We start from the raw sequence: 17,063 nt of genomic DNA on the forward strand, positions 1-17,063 counted from the left end.
CAGTAAGTGTCACAATAGGGCTACTTCCTTGCTACTTCTAACAGTCCTTATTCTGAGGCCAAGAGACTATGCAAGAGACCCTTGTCTTGTCGCACTGAAGCACCACTGAAGCTACGGACAGACGTGCTCAAGTGGGGAACACCGTGACGAGGCGGAATTAGTTCAGATTTTGGCCACGCGCCAAAAGAGCCTTGTCGCACTGTACTTATCCTATAAACACGGATTTACTATTTTTTTCGTTGGCAATATCCATTTCAAAAAATCAATTTTTGGTCCAAGGGCGGGTATTGCATTTGACAGTTTTGTGTAGTGGAGTGTCGTGTGTCGTTGAAACTAACGATTTAGTCATGTTTTTGATCTAAACAAATTTTTAGACATTGTTATCATAATGCAGAGATCAGGTAATAATGTAAAATTTATATCTAAATCATATTCAGCGTTAATTTCCGTACGCTTATTGATCTTCGCGCCAACAATTTTAACATTTTTGAGTTCCAATAGGCTGTTTTTTACGTTACCAAACATCTTTGGCTTTTAGCGAAGTACAAGTAGGAAAAACTATTTTCTTTCTAGGTTATTTACGTGACGATGATAAATTATTATCAGTTAGAATTTCCAGGTTTCCATAAAAAATCGATTATAAATAATCTGAGTGTGTTAAAATAATCAACATACTTAGTATATTACTTATCTCTCAGGAGGTGTATAATCGTTAGCTGTTTTCGCAGGATTTTTTCCTTTCGTATAATTCTATACTAGGCATGCAGTATGCAAAAAGTTGTTTAAATCCTAATCTTACATCTGCCTTTCTGGAAAATCATGCTTGTAGAGAAAAAAATAAGTTTGTGTGAAGTATAACAGGGTTACTGATGTTAGTAGTACTTGATGATTAATTTTAGGGTTCCATACCTCCCCAAAAGAAAAAAGTAACCCTTATAGGATCACTTTGTTGTCTATCTGTTTGTCCGTCGTGTATGTCAAGTAAACCTAGAGGGTACTTCCCGTTGTCTTAGAATCATGAAATTTGTTATGTAGGTAGGACTTATAGAACATTTAAAGGAAAAAAATCCGAATTTGTGGTTACAACTTACATCACAAAAAAAAATTTAAATGGTTTCACAAAAAAGTTAATTTACTACTTATGCAGTGTTCTACATAAGTGTAAGGTATATCTTGTATGATGGCACAGAAGCCTTTGTGTGCGAGTCCATCTCACACTTGACTGGTTTTGTATTAATATTGCAGTTGGTCCATAGTTTTGCTCCCTTGAAATTTTGAAAAATACTGCCTCATGCCTTTTCGGCTTGTTATTAAAATTTCTGCTCTAGTGCATTCAACCTAGAATCACTGACTGACTCGGCAAATCCCAGTCCGAACCCAATGTTTTTTCCAAGAGTGAGTGAGTCAAGACTTATCTTTTTATATCTATATATTTAGATTTAAATAATGTTCTATTAGCTAACTAAAAACTAAAAATGGATTTATAACCAATAACTATTAATATATAATACAGTATAATATGTATTACATTGTTAGCTTTGTCTTGGAAATCCTGAGTATTGCAAAATATAATGTATGAAGCCTGATGAAAAGACGTGCCAAGAAAAAAAATTTATTAGATGGATTGAGTTTGATGTAAAATTAAAGGACTTGTGTTGATTCCCAAAAAAATACAAACAATACATTTGTGGTGGGTTTCTGAAAGTAATTGTTGTTCATTGGTTCCCTTACCCTAAACTACTCATTTGATTTTGATAAATGAGGTGTAATCAGCTTTAATTTTGTCTACCTAAAATCCCATAGACTTATCATATCACTGCAAAATCCACTCAAAATTCACTCAGTGTTGCGATGCAGTTGTATCTTACGATTTTGCAGTCTGCTTGATGTTTTTTTTAATTCAGATACAAGTTAGCCGTTGACTGCAATCTCACCTGGTGGTGAGTGATGATGCAGTCTAAGATGGAAGCAGGCTAACCTAGAAGGGGTTTGGCAGTTTTTATTAAACGCATGCCCTTTTGGTTCCTACACGACATCGTATCGGAACAATGAATCGCTTGGCGGCATGGCTTTGCTGGTAGGTTGGTAACTAGCCACGGCCGAAGCCTCCCACCAGACCAGACATTTAGAAATCATAAAATTCCAAACCCCTGCCAGGAATCGAACCAGGGACCTCCCACTTCTAAGACCACAGCACTTACCACTGAGCCAGGGAGGTTGTCTAAATGTTGTCTGTCTCTCTACACTAGTCTAGACCCTTAGTTTTGCTTTGGCTTTAATTGCATTGACTAGAAGTGGACTAGAATCATAGAATGTTACTTTTACAAAACAAAAGTGATTTGTGCCTGCTAATTCTATTATTATAGTTTAACAAGAATTTCAACTGGACTATCCTTCCTTTTATGTTTATATAACGTTTTATTGTTTAGCTCTCATAGAGCGTAGCGTAGTTCTCTACAACTAAGGCGGGGGCTCTCTTGCGGAACCTGACCGTCATGACACACCGCAACGACGTCCTGTCACGTAATCGACACCAATTCTTAGGCGTAACGCATACCTGCATAAGAGCGCAGCGTTTTTTTTGAAGAGAAAACTTCTTTTGGTTGGGCGATTTTGGGATGGGTGAAAACATCAAGGTCGGTTCACTGACATTGCTAATGTTAATAGCACATCTGTAGCTATAATTAGTATGACTTGTTGCGAGTATGATATGCGCTTTCGATAATTTTTTTGATACTACAATTTGAAAATTCAAAATAAAAACCCATTGTTATTTCGTAGTTTTAAAAGCTTTATTTATTTTGTCGTAATAATAGTTCCAAAAAAATATTCCCCTTCATGTTTTGTTTTAATTATATTAATTTCAACCGTATGTCAAAGTACAGTTGAGTTTAGGTTGTTATCAAAAAGACTGCTCCTCTCCATTCCGGGAGTATGCGTTGGACCTAACAGTAAGCCTTCGTTAACACTTGACACAAACTGCTTCTAAGTTCTAACTAAGTATTTTTACGCAAGCGCGAATGAAACAAAATGTATTTACCTACTTACTATTTATCTTAAAATGGAGATTTAAAACGTGGATGAAATTACAAGGGTATCTATCAGTTACGATTCTTTTAAAATCGGGGTGGGTCAACTAGTGTATCAATATCATCGATGCCTTGCCTACATACTCGCATTTTGCAAAATATGTTTACAGTCTCATTCATCTAAATATATAAAATGAAAAGGTGACTGACTGACTGACTGATCTATCAACGCACAGCTCAAACTACTGGACGGATCGGGTTGAAATTTGGCATGCAGATAGCTATTATGACGTAGGCATCCGCTAAGAAAGGATTTTTGAAAATTCAACCCCTAAGGGGGTGAAATAGGCGATTGAAATATGTGTAGTCCACGCAGACGAAGTCGCGAGCATAAGCTTGTCCATAAAGAGTGGGATCGAAGTCCGCATTAAATTAATACGTCCATCAATTTACGTTTGTGCTATCAATTATTATTATTTATTTATCATACGCTTAAGGTTTCCAACATCCAATATTGATTAATTGGACTACGTAGCAAATGATTTTATTTATTTTATTATTTAAATCTGTTGATTACTCAATATTGAAAATAAATAAAAAACTTAGATGGTTGATTCTCTACCCTTTTTGATGGCTTTTAGTATTAACGACGATTTAAATATGAGGAACAAAAATTTAATATCCTGATTACATACTGGATTTTTTTCTATGCATCATGTCATTTTACCGTAATCATCCAGCTGTAATTAGTTTTTTTGACATGATTGTGGGGGTTTTTATGTTCATGTTGATGTTAAAATATGTACAATCGTAAAATGCATGTAAAATGTGATTTTTTTACCATTAAAATGAGTAGTAACTACACCTTTGTCTGGTATTTAAAGTCTTAGTGTCTTTCCATCTTCGCTAAATAGGCTGCATCATTATTGCCAGTAGGTATCAGGTGTAAGATTGTAGTTACAAGTAATTAAGTATAGCCCTATATTTAAGTTAAACAGTTTATTTAACGTAGGTAATAAGTGTATCAATTTATATTTAATAGATTTTCCGGTTGTATCGACGTTATTCTTGCAAAATCTGGGTTGAGGGGTTTAAACCTGGAGTAGTGTTGTCATAGGGATGAAATTCCAATGCAAAGTCTTCTTCTTTTGGTGCCTCTTGTAACGACTTGAACTTTTGTAACTGCAGCTCTAAACAGTGATTGGATCGGATAGGTTTTTCAAGCAGAATGTCCTTGTCCCACTCTCCTTCTGGCCTGTGGATAGAGTAGGCTTTTAATTGAAAAAAGTTGCAAGGTTTAAACTTTTTTTTTTTTTTTTTTACTCAGATACATGTTAGCCCTTGACTGCTAAACTAAATCTAAAGAATAAATGTAATAGTAAATAAAACAGGCAATAACTATAATAACGTTATTGTGTTCGCACAAGAACTGACCTCAGGCAGATTACATCAGTGCCCGGCGCTCTTACCCCTGACGTGGAATCTGCCATGTTGCGAATTCTCTACGCGTATTGAAATAGCTTGAAGTGCAACTGCATGCGAATTGCGGTACGGCCGGCGCTCTTCAACGGCGTTTAGTTCCCGCGAACTTGTGCGCATGCCGCTGGTCTCCGCACGAACCGTATTTATCTCGTACACGTAAACAGCTAGTGATGCGATGACAATGTGGCCAATTCTGTTGCACACGATTGTCGTATATTCAATATTTACCGGTAATTAGGACGACGGACTATTTGCTCACTGATTGATACTCAAACGTTTGGACGTGCTGAGATCAGTGCAATTGTTTCGAAGCTATATCAAATGTTTTATGTTAAAAAAGGCTTTACTTAGTTTTACTTATAATAATGGAATCCGTAGACTCTCCTCTCCTTTCATGTAAGAAACTTATTTTTACTATCTTTTTCCATTCATTTTTTCTTAATATGATTAGAATTTTTGTTCTTAAATATTATAATAACTGCTTTTCTCCGTGGATTTTTATCTTTACAATGATGATTGTTCTGGTGTGAAATAGGAATATTATCCACCTGCAATTTTGTCCCACAAATCGTCTTTATCATCGGGTTTTTTTGATCTTTTATTATCAGGCTTTTACATTTATGTATGTCAGCCTATCATCAGTTACTGAGCTATATTATATTAAACTTTGTATAAAAAGTTGATCGATATTATTATTGAGTGTTATGAGGTCACATCATTTGTTTTATTTGCATGATTGTACCGCATAACCAACATTGAAAACAATCTGAATTTAAAAACAATAGTAGCACAGTACAACGTCTATTGACTCACAGAATCGTGAGTGGACTTTTTGTGCGGAGTGCTTACCCGCTCATAGCTCCACTTTATTATTTTGCTATGTCAACGAATGTTGTGTGCAATAAATGTCATACGATTTGCGATATATTAGTTCCGAAAGTCTCGAAAATGTGGGCACTTGTTGCCTCCCATGCTTAGGTAGGTTTCACAGCATTTTAGTTACCTATATCACGTGAAATTAATAAAATAGGTACCTAATGTTATTCTAATATATTTTAATTATTCTTGTTTCATGTGCTGTCCGCAATCTTCAAATTTAGCGGTAAGTGTTTCAACTTCAACCAGGTAGAGACTAATGAGGTAGGCGTCGATCTATTTCTACAGTTCAGAGTTCTGCGTTCCGCGTTCCGCTGTGGGCTGTCCTTTCAGAAATTACATAAATACTGTAACTACTGTTTGAGAAGGTAGAATTTCAAGTCATTACAAAAAGTTACTCAGAACTCAGTAGGTACTCAAAAATACAAAAGACGACAAAAGTGGGGTAACTAACAATATCGGGGCTAAAGAAATCGATAGAAGTAGTTATAATAACACATACATGGATATCATTCATGTATGCAATGAAGTGATATCGAAAACTGAATTATTAGGTCACCAGGACCGTTTGTTCATACTGCACGTACTGTGCATGCCTCGTTTGAATTACGAGTAGGAATTTGCGACCGCTATTTGGCCCCCGAGTGTGTGCGTCAAGCGTCAAGACCATCAGGCACCGTGACACAAATATTGCCGTCCCAATGGTCAACCATTGGTTTGAGGTTCGATGATGCACGTACAATGTACTTACAAAACCAATAGTAACGACGAGTGCGCTTGTAATCCACGACGTGCTAACTGCTATTGTTTCAGTGCGCAAAATCGTAATCGCGGAGTGGTCGTTGCTTTATACTGGACCTAGTTTTAAAACAATTCAAAAATGTTTTTTTAACTTTGTCGTCAAACGTCGCGTGTACCGCTAAGTAACGTTGTATTTTCGCTTCCGAACTCATTCCCATCCAATGAAACATTGCTATTTTTGCTTCTCGTAAAAGGGGCAGTATACGTCAAAACGTGCAGAATGTTTTATTCGTATTGAATACCTATTTGAGGAGCAAAATAAGATCGTACGAACCGCGATATGTATGAACTGAAGTACGGTCTGTAATGTCAGTGAGTCAGATAGATTCGTTGTTTGTGGTAAAAACACCATTAAATTGTTATCAGTGGTTGCCTTAAGCCAAGTGGTGTTTTGGCGTTGATTCACCCGACTTCATTCGACTCTCCTCCGGATGTGATTTGTCGACGGAAAAATGTGGTATCATGTTTGTTAGTGGTACACTGCTGTAATCGTGACAGTATGCTTCCTTCGCATGCAGTTAGCGGATGGGCAACGTAAATTATTTTTGCATTCCGCAGCTAAACTTACGTTTTAGTGCGATTAGTGCTAAGTGATTCAAGATGAATTCAGTATCAGAATCGCCTTTGAATAGGTCTCGGAATAGGCCCGTTTTATCCCGGTATAAGCCCCTTAATGGTAGTACGGAACAGGTAAGCAGTTTGTTTCTAATTATTATAAATAAATAAATATAAATTGCTGGCGAAAAAAATGGTGTGATTACACTTCTAATCGAAATATATTTTTCTTTAGTCGTTCCTGGTCCATTGAATACAAATCTGAACTCCTTTTTAAGCAAAACGGCCTCTAACTGGGTTAAATTGAGTTCAAAGTTCGTGATTTCGATCATAACAGTACAATTATAGTAAACTTATAGTAAAGTTTCAATAGCTTTCATTCAGTTATTTGCTCCTCCTGTAAAATTTTATGTTTTGCAATTACACTGTTTTCTTCGATAGCTCCTCAATTTAACTGAGGCTTATTCTAATACTACATATTATAACACTAGCTTATGCTCGGGACTTCGTCCGCGTGGACTACACAAATTTCAAACCCCTATTTCCCCCCCTTAAGGGTTGAATTTTCAAAAATCCTTTCTTAGCGGATGCCTACGTCATAATAGCTATCTGCATGCCAAATTTCAGCCCGATCCGTCCAGTAGTTTGAGCTGTGCGTTGATAGATCAGTCAGTCAGTCAGTCAGTCAGTCAGTCAGTCAGTCAGTCAGTCAGTCACCTTTTCCTTTTATATATTTAGAAGATTATTGGTTTTAAAGCCCCTTGTAGTTTTAAAGTGAAATAATAATTAACTACTATTATTTATCTTATCACTTATCAGTCAACCAGCCCCTAAATGGGTCGTATTGTGTGTGTGTATTTAACATTACTTCATACCGATTACTAATAGCTAATACCTACCTCATTAGGTGTGTCCACAGTCCAGTAAAATACATCATAATATTTTTTCTGAACTCACCTAATGAGTACAAACTACGGTCTAAAGCTGTAAGGGGTAGATAGAAAGGATATTTTTTTCGTTGTCATTCATAATCTGCGTTATTAAAGGATGTTGAGCTACAGTTTAGCGTTAGCGTTAGTTAAGTACTAGATGATGCCCGCGACTTCGTCCGCATGGATTTAGGTTTTTTAAAAATCCCGTGGGAACTTTAATTTTCCGAGATAAAAAGTATCCCAAGTCCTTCCCCGAGATGTAAGCTAACGATCTGTACCAAATTTCATCAAAATCGTTTAAACTGTTGGACCGTGAAAAGCTAGCAGACAGACAAATACACTTTCGCGTTTATAATATTAGTATGGATTATAACTTAAAAATGTTAAAGTTAGTTTTATGAAAACGAAAAATAATAATATTTTGTCCAAATGTTAGGTAGGTATTTTAGTTAACTTTCAACAATGACATAGAGGAATTTCCGATAATCACACTGCCCTACGGGACTACAATAGTACCATATTTCAAGGTTTTAATATCTTTAAAAGCCCCGTGCCTATTCGTAACGTTAGCGTTAGTAAAGTTACCCGTACATGTACCTATTGTGGTTTGTTTTAGAAACATACATCGGCTTGCGGATAGCACGTGCCTTTTGACTAAACAACATTATACTCGTATTGCAACGGATTATACATCATAATTATTTGTGATAAATCACGAAGTAACCTGAATGGGTTAGGTTAGGTACGGAGAGTACATATAGTTTTCGCTTGCAAACAACAATTCTTCGTTTAAAGCAAGAGGACAAAAAAGCAAACCATATGGTTTGCTTATTTACCTATCCTAGTGTGTGGTCTCCTTAAATTATAATTATTTTGTTTGTATCCTTTATTTTCCTCTTAGATATTTATGCAATATGACGTAAATGGTAATATGAGCAAATATAAATAGGTACCTCCTACTATATTAATTAGGATTACACTACACTATTTTATAACAGTAAAGGGCATATCATATTTGTTGTTAACCTGCTTGTAAATATTTAACCTCTAATTTTATCATAACAGAAGAGTTCATGTTTATTTGTCAAAAGCTTTAGTCAGTTATTAATATTTGTTAGATAAGAAATATTTTTATCACGACCTTATTAAAATTAATTAAACTACCGACTGCATGGCTAGATAAGTATATACCAACGGATATTAGTTTTAGGCTACTGTAAAGTTTTTTAGGAAAATGGATATTGAAAAACTATTTTCTCGTGGATGACATCGCGGGCGACAGCTGCTCGTTTGTAAGCTTATGTCATAAATAACAGGCAGTCATTAGTCATGTTTAAATAATAATGTATTTTACTCGTTGGACTCTTAAAAGTAGAAAAATGTAGCTATAGGCTGAAACTCGGAAATAATTAAATTTTCCTGTAGGTCTCCCCTTCTAAACAATTATTGTGTTATGAGCAATCAGCGCATATTCATTTATAAATTGTTGGATATCCTTTTTACGTGACAACGCGATGTGGAAAATTATGTTAGTCTCTATATGTATACGAGTATAAGTAAAAAAGCAAACTGACTGACTGATCTATCAACGCACAGCTCAAACTACTGGACGGATTGGGCTGAAATTTGGCATGCAAATAGCTATTATGACGTAGACATCCGCTAAGAAAGGATTTTTGAAAATTAAACCCCTAAGGTGGTAAAATAGGAGTTTGAAATTTGTGTAGTCCACGCGAAGGCGCCAGTATAAGCTAGTTAGATAGTAAAACAACAACAAGCCCACGAAAGTTAAGTTTCTAATAAGATTGGGTTATTAAAACTGTTTACAGAAACTGTAATTTTGTGAAATCCTAATTAGCATAGCAAGATAGAGCATGCTACGAGACGAAAGTTCGCATACTAATAGAATTGATGACATCTAACAACAATTAACATTGTTTATAAGTAGTTGGTACGTGTGCTTTTGTCAAACTACGAAACACTGGGGGTATTTTTTTTATCTAAATTCTGAAACATACCTTTGGAATCATATTTGTGTAGCATTGTATTGAGCATTTGTAATTTGCGCGGAACATTTCTGTGGTTTTCCTACGGCACGTTTTATTTTCAGTTTTCGTAGCTCGTAGGCTTATTAAAACTAGGTGACGCCTGCGACTTGGTCCGCTTGAATATAGGCTTTTTAAAAGTCAGAAGAGTCAGAGTCTGACAAGTGACAACACTTTTTCATAGGTGGACTTCTTGTTCTATTACAATTTTATTATGCCCCGTACAAGCGAATCTAAAAATTACGGTCCATGGTCAATCTGCAGGTCACGTTAAGGCAGCGTCAATTGAATGATGTTTACTCTGAGTTGAAATGACATAATTGTTCTACTTTGTGTTAATTAAGGACTGAGACCCTGTAGGGCGTAGGTAAGGTACGTAAGGAGGTGTTTGGGAAATGCTAGTACAATTTGGTATGGTAGCTCTTCAGTGTTGCATAATAAAGTAATTATGGCAAACTAGACCAAGAAGAAGAACAAGAATGCTATTGAAATGAAATGAAATGAAATGATTTATTTGTTTTAAAAGGTCTTTTTAAAATTGTGCCATGTAAATGTGTGCTATTGTCAAGCATCTTCTCAAAATTTTCTACGAGGGCCATTACAACTGGGAAGGGATTTATAAGGTTATTCAAGTGTAATTTAATGCTATAAGCTAGCCTACAGTCCACATAATTTACCTTTTTAAGTATATGTTTTCACTTGTTGCATGTTAAAATTTTCGTGTTTTTAAAGCTTATCGTGTTTTTATAGCTATAGTTTTTAAAGTTATAAATTCATACAAGTGTAATAAAGCTGGAATATCTAGGTACCGCTCGCGTGTTGTTATTTTAAGTATGCGCTTAGAGAAATTCCTTAGTTCAAGTTCAAATTAAGTGCCTGTGACGTTGTGCACTTCCCGCTTTTCTACTGTGAAACGTGACTTCTTGCTGCGTGATTTAAAGTTAAAGTCAAAGTCAAATAATTTATTCAAAATAGATAGTAAATTACCCTTTTTGATGGTCGGTTGTTGGATTTGTAAGATGATATAGTGGTGATAATTATTACACGAACTTAAGAAGCTACGAGGGTTCCAAACCCGCCCAGATCTGAGAAGAGTCCACAACAAACTCAGCCGGGTATTCTTTTTATTATCACCACTTTACAAAATCATTTATACTTTTTAGAACTATCACAAAGCTGTATTTTACATTATAATTATGATATTGCGAACATTTGTTTTAAATGAACTTCAATGAAATTACACTACGCAAATATCTTTACTGTACCTATTAAGGTAGGCCTCATTGCGTGATTAGTGTTAGGTTGTGTGTTCCTTCTAGATTTCAACATGGGGTTAGGTATATTCAAGGCCCTCCTAAACGATAGAGATTCAGAAACTGTTCCTGGTGAAATAATATTGTAAATGCCGAGCATAGATTTTGTTATTGAATTCCAAGTCTGAACTCTTTAATCCTGATGCTGCAAGGTATTGAACTCCTAAGCCGCGTGGATTTGGAAAGCTTTGCTGGTGAATTGATATTTTAGGTACCAAACAATGACTACTTACACTAAAAAGCTTAAAATAGAATAGAAATATTTAAAAAACCGACTTCCAAAAACACTACACAGTAAAACAGCACAGTGAAGTCGGACGAGCATAATAAAATAAACTAGAAATCAAAACGTGAAGCTCGCTCGACTTCAACAAACATACACGTGTAGAAACAAAAGTTATTTTTTACTTTGTAGTGTTTTTGAAAGTCGGTTTTTCAATATTTTTATTTTATGATGTTCGTGGGTAATCACTTAATATCAGGTGACTTCGCCTGCTCGTTTGCTCGCTATTTAAACATGTACAAAAAAATTATTTAATGTTCTGTATTATATAGTGCGCCAAGAGGTTGTTACCACGTCCCTAAAAAGGCTTGCGCCATCCCTGCTTATAATAAAAATATAGTAAGTGAGTTGTGTACCTACGTGCCCCATATCGTTTCTGTTTTGTGCTTCACAGAAAATACACCATAGTTTTGTTTAGTTTAACACACCATTACTACCTACTAGGCACGTGCAGGTCCACATCTTTATAACATCTTTCAACTTGTTTACAGTTCAACAAACCTTCAAAGGTGTTTAAGTTTTACTTGATGTAACTATTTAAAGTAACCTTTTTAAACATGCCTGCTACGTCCGGCCTTGCCTGGCCGTGTTAGTTTAGCCGAGCCGCGCTTGCTGAAATATTCATAATGTTATAAGTCCCGCAAACTGCTGTTGCGCTGGAACCATATCTCATTAACATCGAAATGACGTCATTTTGACGTCAGTCGAAATAAAATAAGCTCGAATCAGCTCGAAACTTCATTACCGCACTATTCATCATCATCATCGCATGCCTTCTTCGAAACGAAGTCAACATGCGAAAAGCTTTTCTTTTAACTTTGGGTAACTAAGCCCTGTAAACCCCCTTATATCGTCCAATCGCGTCTTTCGCGGCCTGAAGTCCTTTTGTATTCAATTCTTCCTTCCAAAAGTAATCATGCAAAATGAGAATTGGGCTCCTCTTTGTAAATGAACAAAGAAAGCGAGCTTCCTGCGCATGATAGTAGACATGAGTGGCACTAGTGCGTTAATGATTATTACCGCACGGCTTTATAGGCCAATAAATGTGCGGTGATATTTTTTTCGCCCAAGGGTGGTAAAAGTCTATAGCGGTGAATTAAGTGCCACTTTACGAGTAATATTATTATTTAACGACTTAACGGATCGATGCGCGTACAAGCAGACAATTCTAAAAACTTGTTAAAAATGTTTTGAGGTAACCAGTGAGGTAACACAACGTTACCTCAAAACATTTTTAACGTCAAAACGAACTATCAACTTTTTTACCGACTGCTAACACTCAATTTTTACAGTAAATATAGGTATGCTTGGTCACTTCGCAATTCATTTACATTAGCTAAATGCAGTCATTGGAAGACAATATACCAAATTTCGTCAAAATCGAGTAACAGATGCGTCGTGAAAATCTAGCAGACAGACAGACACACTTTCGCATTTATATATTAAGTATAGAAGTATGGATTTTTAAGCCTTCTTTTAAACGTTCGTTCTAAATTCTAAGTCACTTCAGCGGGCGAGTTGTACAAGGGCCGGGGAAGCATCTTGAAACCGTGTCACGAATCAGCCAGAGTGTATCATCGCGTTTATAGCACTATATTCCCACGGCCTACCCCGCACTAGAGCATGCTTAGCGATAGGGTTGGAATGAGTTTAAATATTCCCTTTGTGCTAACTATCACTTTACGAGTAACTTGAGTGTACCCTTTTAACCTCTGAACGTGAATTGAGCGGTAAAAACTGCGTTGAAAAACTGTTCACTCGGATAACATACTTACTATTTGCCTTTGTATAATCAGTTGTTTTTAAATGTTATGTCAGATATTATATTTTATCAAGTTCATATCTACCTACTAAGTGAATGATTATACGTACCTACTTTTATTTTATCCACACGACAAAGCGTTATCACTTATTATGGAAGCTATTTTTAGAATAGGGAAAAGTTTTTTAATAATTAGATAACTGATGTGTTTTTACTGTTTACTGTTTATGGAGTAACGAATACACTATTATATTTTTGTCTTGTTAAGTCATAGTAACAAAACTTTACTTATTCCTCGTGTAGAAGCTAGAAGTCTTTATCACATATTTTCTTCCATATCGATTCTATTTTCAGGGTAGCATGTGCCATATTATAAGGCTGTTCAACATAATATTATACCTACCAATTACAATACTTACTGTGTGTTGTTTTCAAAATGGAATAACTAGAAAACGAAATAGAAAAAAAACTTAAAAGCTATTTAGAAATCGATACTGAAACCATGGCCCGATTGTCCCAGGTACCCACACATCAATAGAACAAAAGACTTATTAGCTAGAATATTTCTCATAATTATTTAATCAATGTGTTATACCTGTACCTAGTGACTTTTAAAGCGCGATATGATTATGTAGGTTATCTTGTAGGTCGTGGATAGGTAGAACTTTCCAAAAAATAATATATATACACAAAATTATTGATCTCTATTTAGGATCTATCCTAAACTAGGAAAGTAAATGCTCCTTTCTAGTTATAAAATTATTGTGTTTATTGATGTATTAAATGCTATTTGTCCCTGACTACCTTCAATGAAAATTTCTTAGCCGGGTTCTGCTTAGCAATCTACACACTAACTTTTGGATTTAATTTGTATTTAGTTTCTATCTGTGGTTTGGATATAGATAAAGATGTAAATATTGTGGTAAGTCATGATAATATGATACGAGAACAAAACACTTTTACCTACGAGAATATCTCACTTTCAGTCTGCTTTCATTAGTTGTAAATCGATAGCTTTGTTAATAAGATACCTTTGTACAAGCTCTAATTCCACTGATTACTCTGCAGCTATCAGATGCAAATATAGCACTTGGGTGGGCCAAGTTCATATTTTGCTTGGAACCTAAATATTTTACGATTCAAAAGTACTTGTAAAAGTTTGATTGAATAAAAAATATTTTTATTTTATTTTAATTTATTAGGTAGAATAAGTAATTGTTTCAAGTTAAGTTTTTTTGTAGTACGGGCAAGTGGATCATATATATTCATAGCATGATTCATATACTAACTTTTACACGTGACTTCGTCCACGTGATATAATGTATAGCACTCGAGGAAAAGCTCTCTCAACCAGTGCAATAATTTTCAGAATCAGATCATATTATAAAAGTTAATTAAACCCTCAACTTGTCTTTATTAGTTTTAGTAGATTAGGTACCTACGCAAAATCTGTGATGATGAACAGTCGGTCATGGACAATGTGTTGAATCAACCAGGTCGGAAATCCAGGATGCAGGACTGTACTGACTTGTCTAGAACTAAATGGCAATTACGATCAAATTGTATCATAGGATAGGTAGGATAGCTATTAGCTATGTACTATACAGCTATATAGTCCGTAGTTTTTACTAACGCCATCTAACGCAAGCAGTTGAATAAGACTAATATTTGAACCAGAGCGCGTCGGCTAACTGTATACTCGCGAAGGGAGAGAATGAGTTTGTGGCGTATGTTATCAATGCACCGCCTTAATTTGGAAACAGATGGCGTTGTGTGTAATAAAATCTAAATAGGTATTTAAAAGGAAGAGGACTTACTGACTAAATGGCTGATCTATCATCGCAATTCGCACAGCTCAATCTTCTGGACGGATCGGGCTGAAATTGGCATGCAGTACCTATTATGTCGTAGATATCCGCTAAGAAAAGATTTTTAAAAATTCAACCCTAAAGGGGGTAAAATGGGGGTTTGAAATTTGTGTAGTCCACGCCGACAAAGTCGCGGCCATAAGCTAGTGTTTTATATCAAGATTATTCATTATAACGAAACAGAATTTGATAGATATTAAATATCGACGATGAGAAGAAACAAAATTCATTCCTTTGCGTTTTTTGACAAGAAACCAGAAACAGCTGGTAGTTTCGACTGGTTTCGATATAACCGTCTCGACTATCGACACTCGACCATCAAAGAGCTGTAGGATCTACTCGTATCTATAGTAGGTACCTACAGAATTCAGGTCATTGAAAGACGAGAGTCGTTCAGATCATTCGAGGGAGTAATACACAAGGGTATAATACCTAATTAAGATTTTTTTTGAAGTGGTCCCACTTGTTGACATCTAAATTATTCGCAATAATTGGCATCTTTGCCGTTTCGAGGATAAACGGTGTTATAATTTTTCCCCCAGAATTACAGAACATCCAATTTACAATGTTTTTGATGATTTATGTACTTACTTGCTCCCTCTTTTGCTTTAATGGTGAAGGAAAACATCGTGAGGAAACCAGCATGCTTGAGAGTTCTCCATAGTGTTCTCAAAGGTCTGTGAAGTTTGCCAATCCGCATTTGGCTAGGCGTGGGCAGACTATGCCCAAAACCCTTCTAACTCTCAGAGGAGACCCTCTGCTCTGTAGTGAGCCGGCGATGGGTTGCTCATGATGATGATGTAAGTAAATAAATAGGTACGAGTAAGTAAACTCGTGTAGCTGAAGGGTTGATGTAATGAAGAACCAGCTACATATAGTGATGTTTATTTTACACTTTACAATTGATATGTTATGTACAATACAGACGGGCTCGCGAGCTTTATATAATACAATGGTAGAAGATGTTCACGTGCCGAGCGGATGATAGGGAATGTGGAATCTTGTAACGTGCGTGACCAGGAGGATTCCCCACTGCGTTCCAAATTTGAATATTGTTGTGTGGCAGCTGCGAAGTTTTCCTAATAGCTGCCAGCCAAGTAACGGTAGAGGTTGCACCTCTACATCACCCCCCTACGGAGTGAGAAACAGAAAAAAAAAATATTAAGTAAGGCAAGTATTATATACATAAGAATGAAGGAAAAGAACCCTAAAACTAGAACATGTATTGATAAAAATGAGGAGGCAAATAGGATTGAAAGTTGCCTCAATGTTGAGTCTTCTGTAGCAGTATCTGGTAATGGTGTAATACCTCAGGTCATTGTGTACACAATGACTGGGAGGCAGTACTTAAGACCAGAGAAATAAGCAGTGGACCTGTATGCCTAAGTGACACGGAAAAAAATAATTACAATAAATGAAGCGTTCGGAGTGCAAAAAGGTTGATGACGGAGGAGACGCATGATGAGCACATCTTCTTCACGTCGAACCTTGGCAAACTCGCGTCCACACAGACCTGAAGAGAGGTTCTGAGCGCGATAAACTCAGTGAACCTGGAAAAGTGAAAAGGTCGAAGGACTTACGAACGAGTGACATCGTGTCTTAGGCTGCCCAGTGTACTACAGGAACATGTGTGCGGAGGCTATACAGCACTCCACAAAAGCTGCTTCACTTTGAAATAAAAGATGATCCGCAAGATCCGCAATGCACGGAGGAAGCTTTGCTGAAAACCTTACGAATTGTGGCATGGTCCGTAGGAGTTTGTTGTGAATGGAACCATGGAACGGAGAGATTAGTCCTCTTCATACATGTAATACTGTTTCTTTATAAATTGCTGAAATTTAAATTGTTATGACAGGAAAATTTTACAAAATACAATGGCAATTATGACATGACAATATAACTAAATAAAATTGTTCTAAAAAGTAAAATGTCTATAAAAAATTCCCTTTTTAAAATGAGATGATGAGACGTCACTTATTGTCTATATTGTTCATGGAATGTTAATGTTCTTTTTCACTGAATTTGAAAATTACAAAAATACGTCACTCAAAAATAATTTTCACAAAACAAAATGCAATGTCACAAATATTATTGTTAGAAATTGTTTTTCAGCACAG

The 17,063-nt window shown here is 35.9% G+C and overlaps 1 protein-coding gene across 3 annotated transcripts in view; it reads left to right on the forward strand.

The window, feature by feature from the left end:
- Window positions 1-255: 255 nt before the first annotated feature.
- Window positions 256-17,063, forward strand: part of pnut (septin 7-like protein pnut) — a 59,050-nt gene continuing 42,242 nt past the window's right edge. Inside the window, exon 1 of one of the 3 annotated variants that reach the window (XM_069506085.1) lies at window positions 256-409. In XM_069506085.1, coding sequence (XP_069362186.1) covers window positions 389-409 — 21 coding nt within the window. In that variant the 5' untranslated portion in view covers window positions 256-388. Of the gene's footprint in view, window positions 410-6,191; window positions 6,879-17,063 lie in introns of those variants that run through there. The other 2 variants (XM_069506088.1, XM_034981993.2) reach the window with 2 other exon arrangements.

This window comes from Maniola hyperantus, chromosome 2 (assembly GCF_902806685.2).
Source record: "Maniola hyperantus chromosome 2, iAphHyp1.2, whole genome shotgun sequence".
NCBI lineage: Eukaryota > Metazoa > Arthropoda > Insecta > Lepidoptera > Nymphalidae > Maniola > Maniola hyperantus.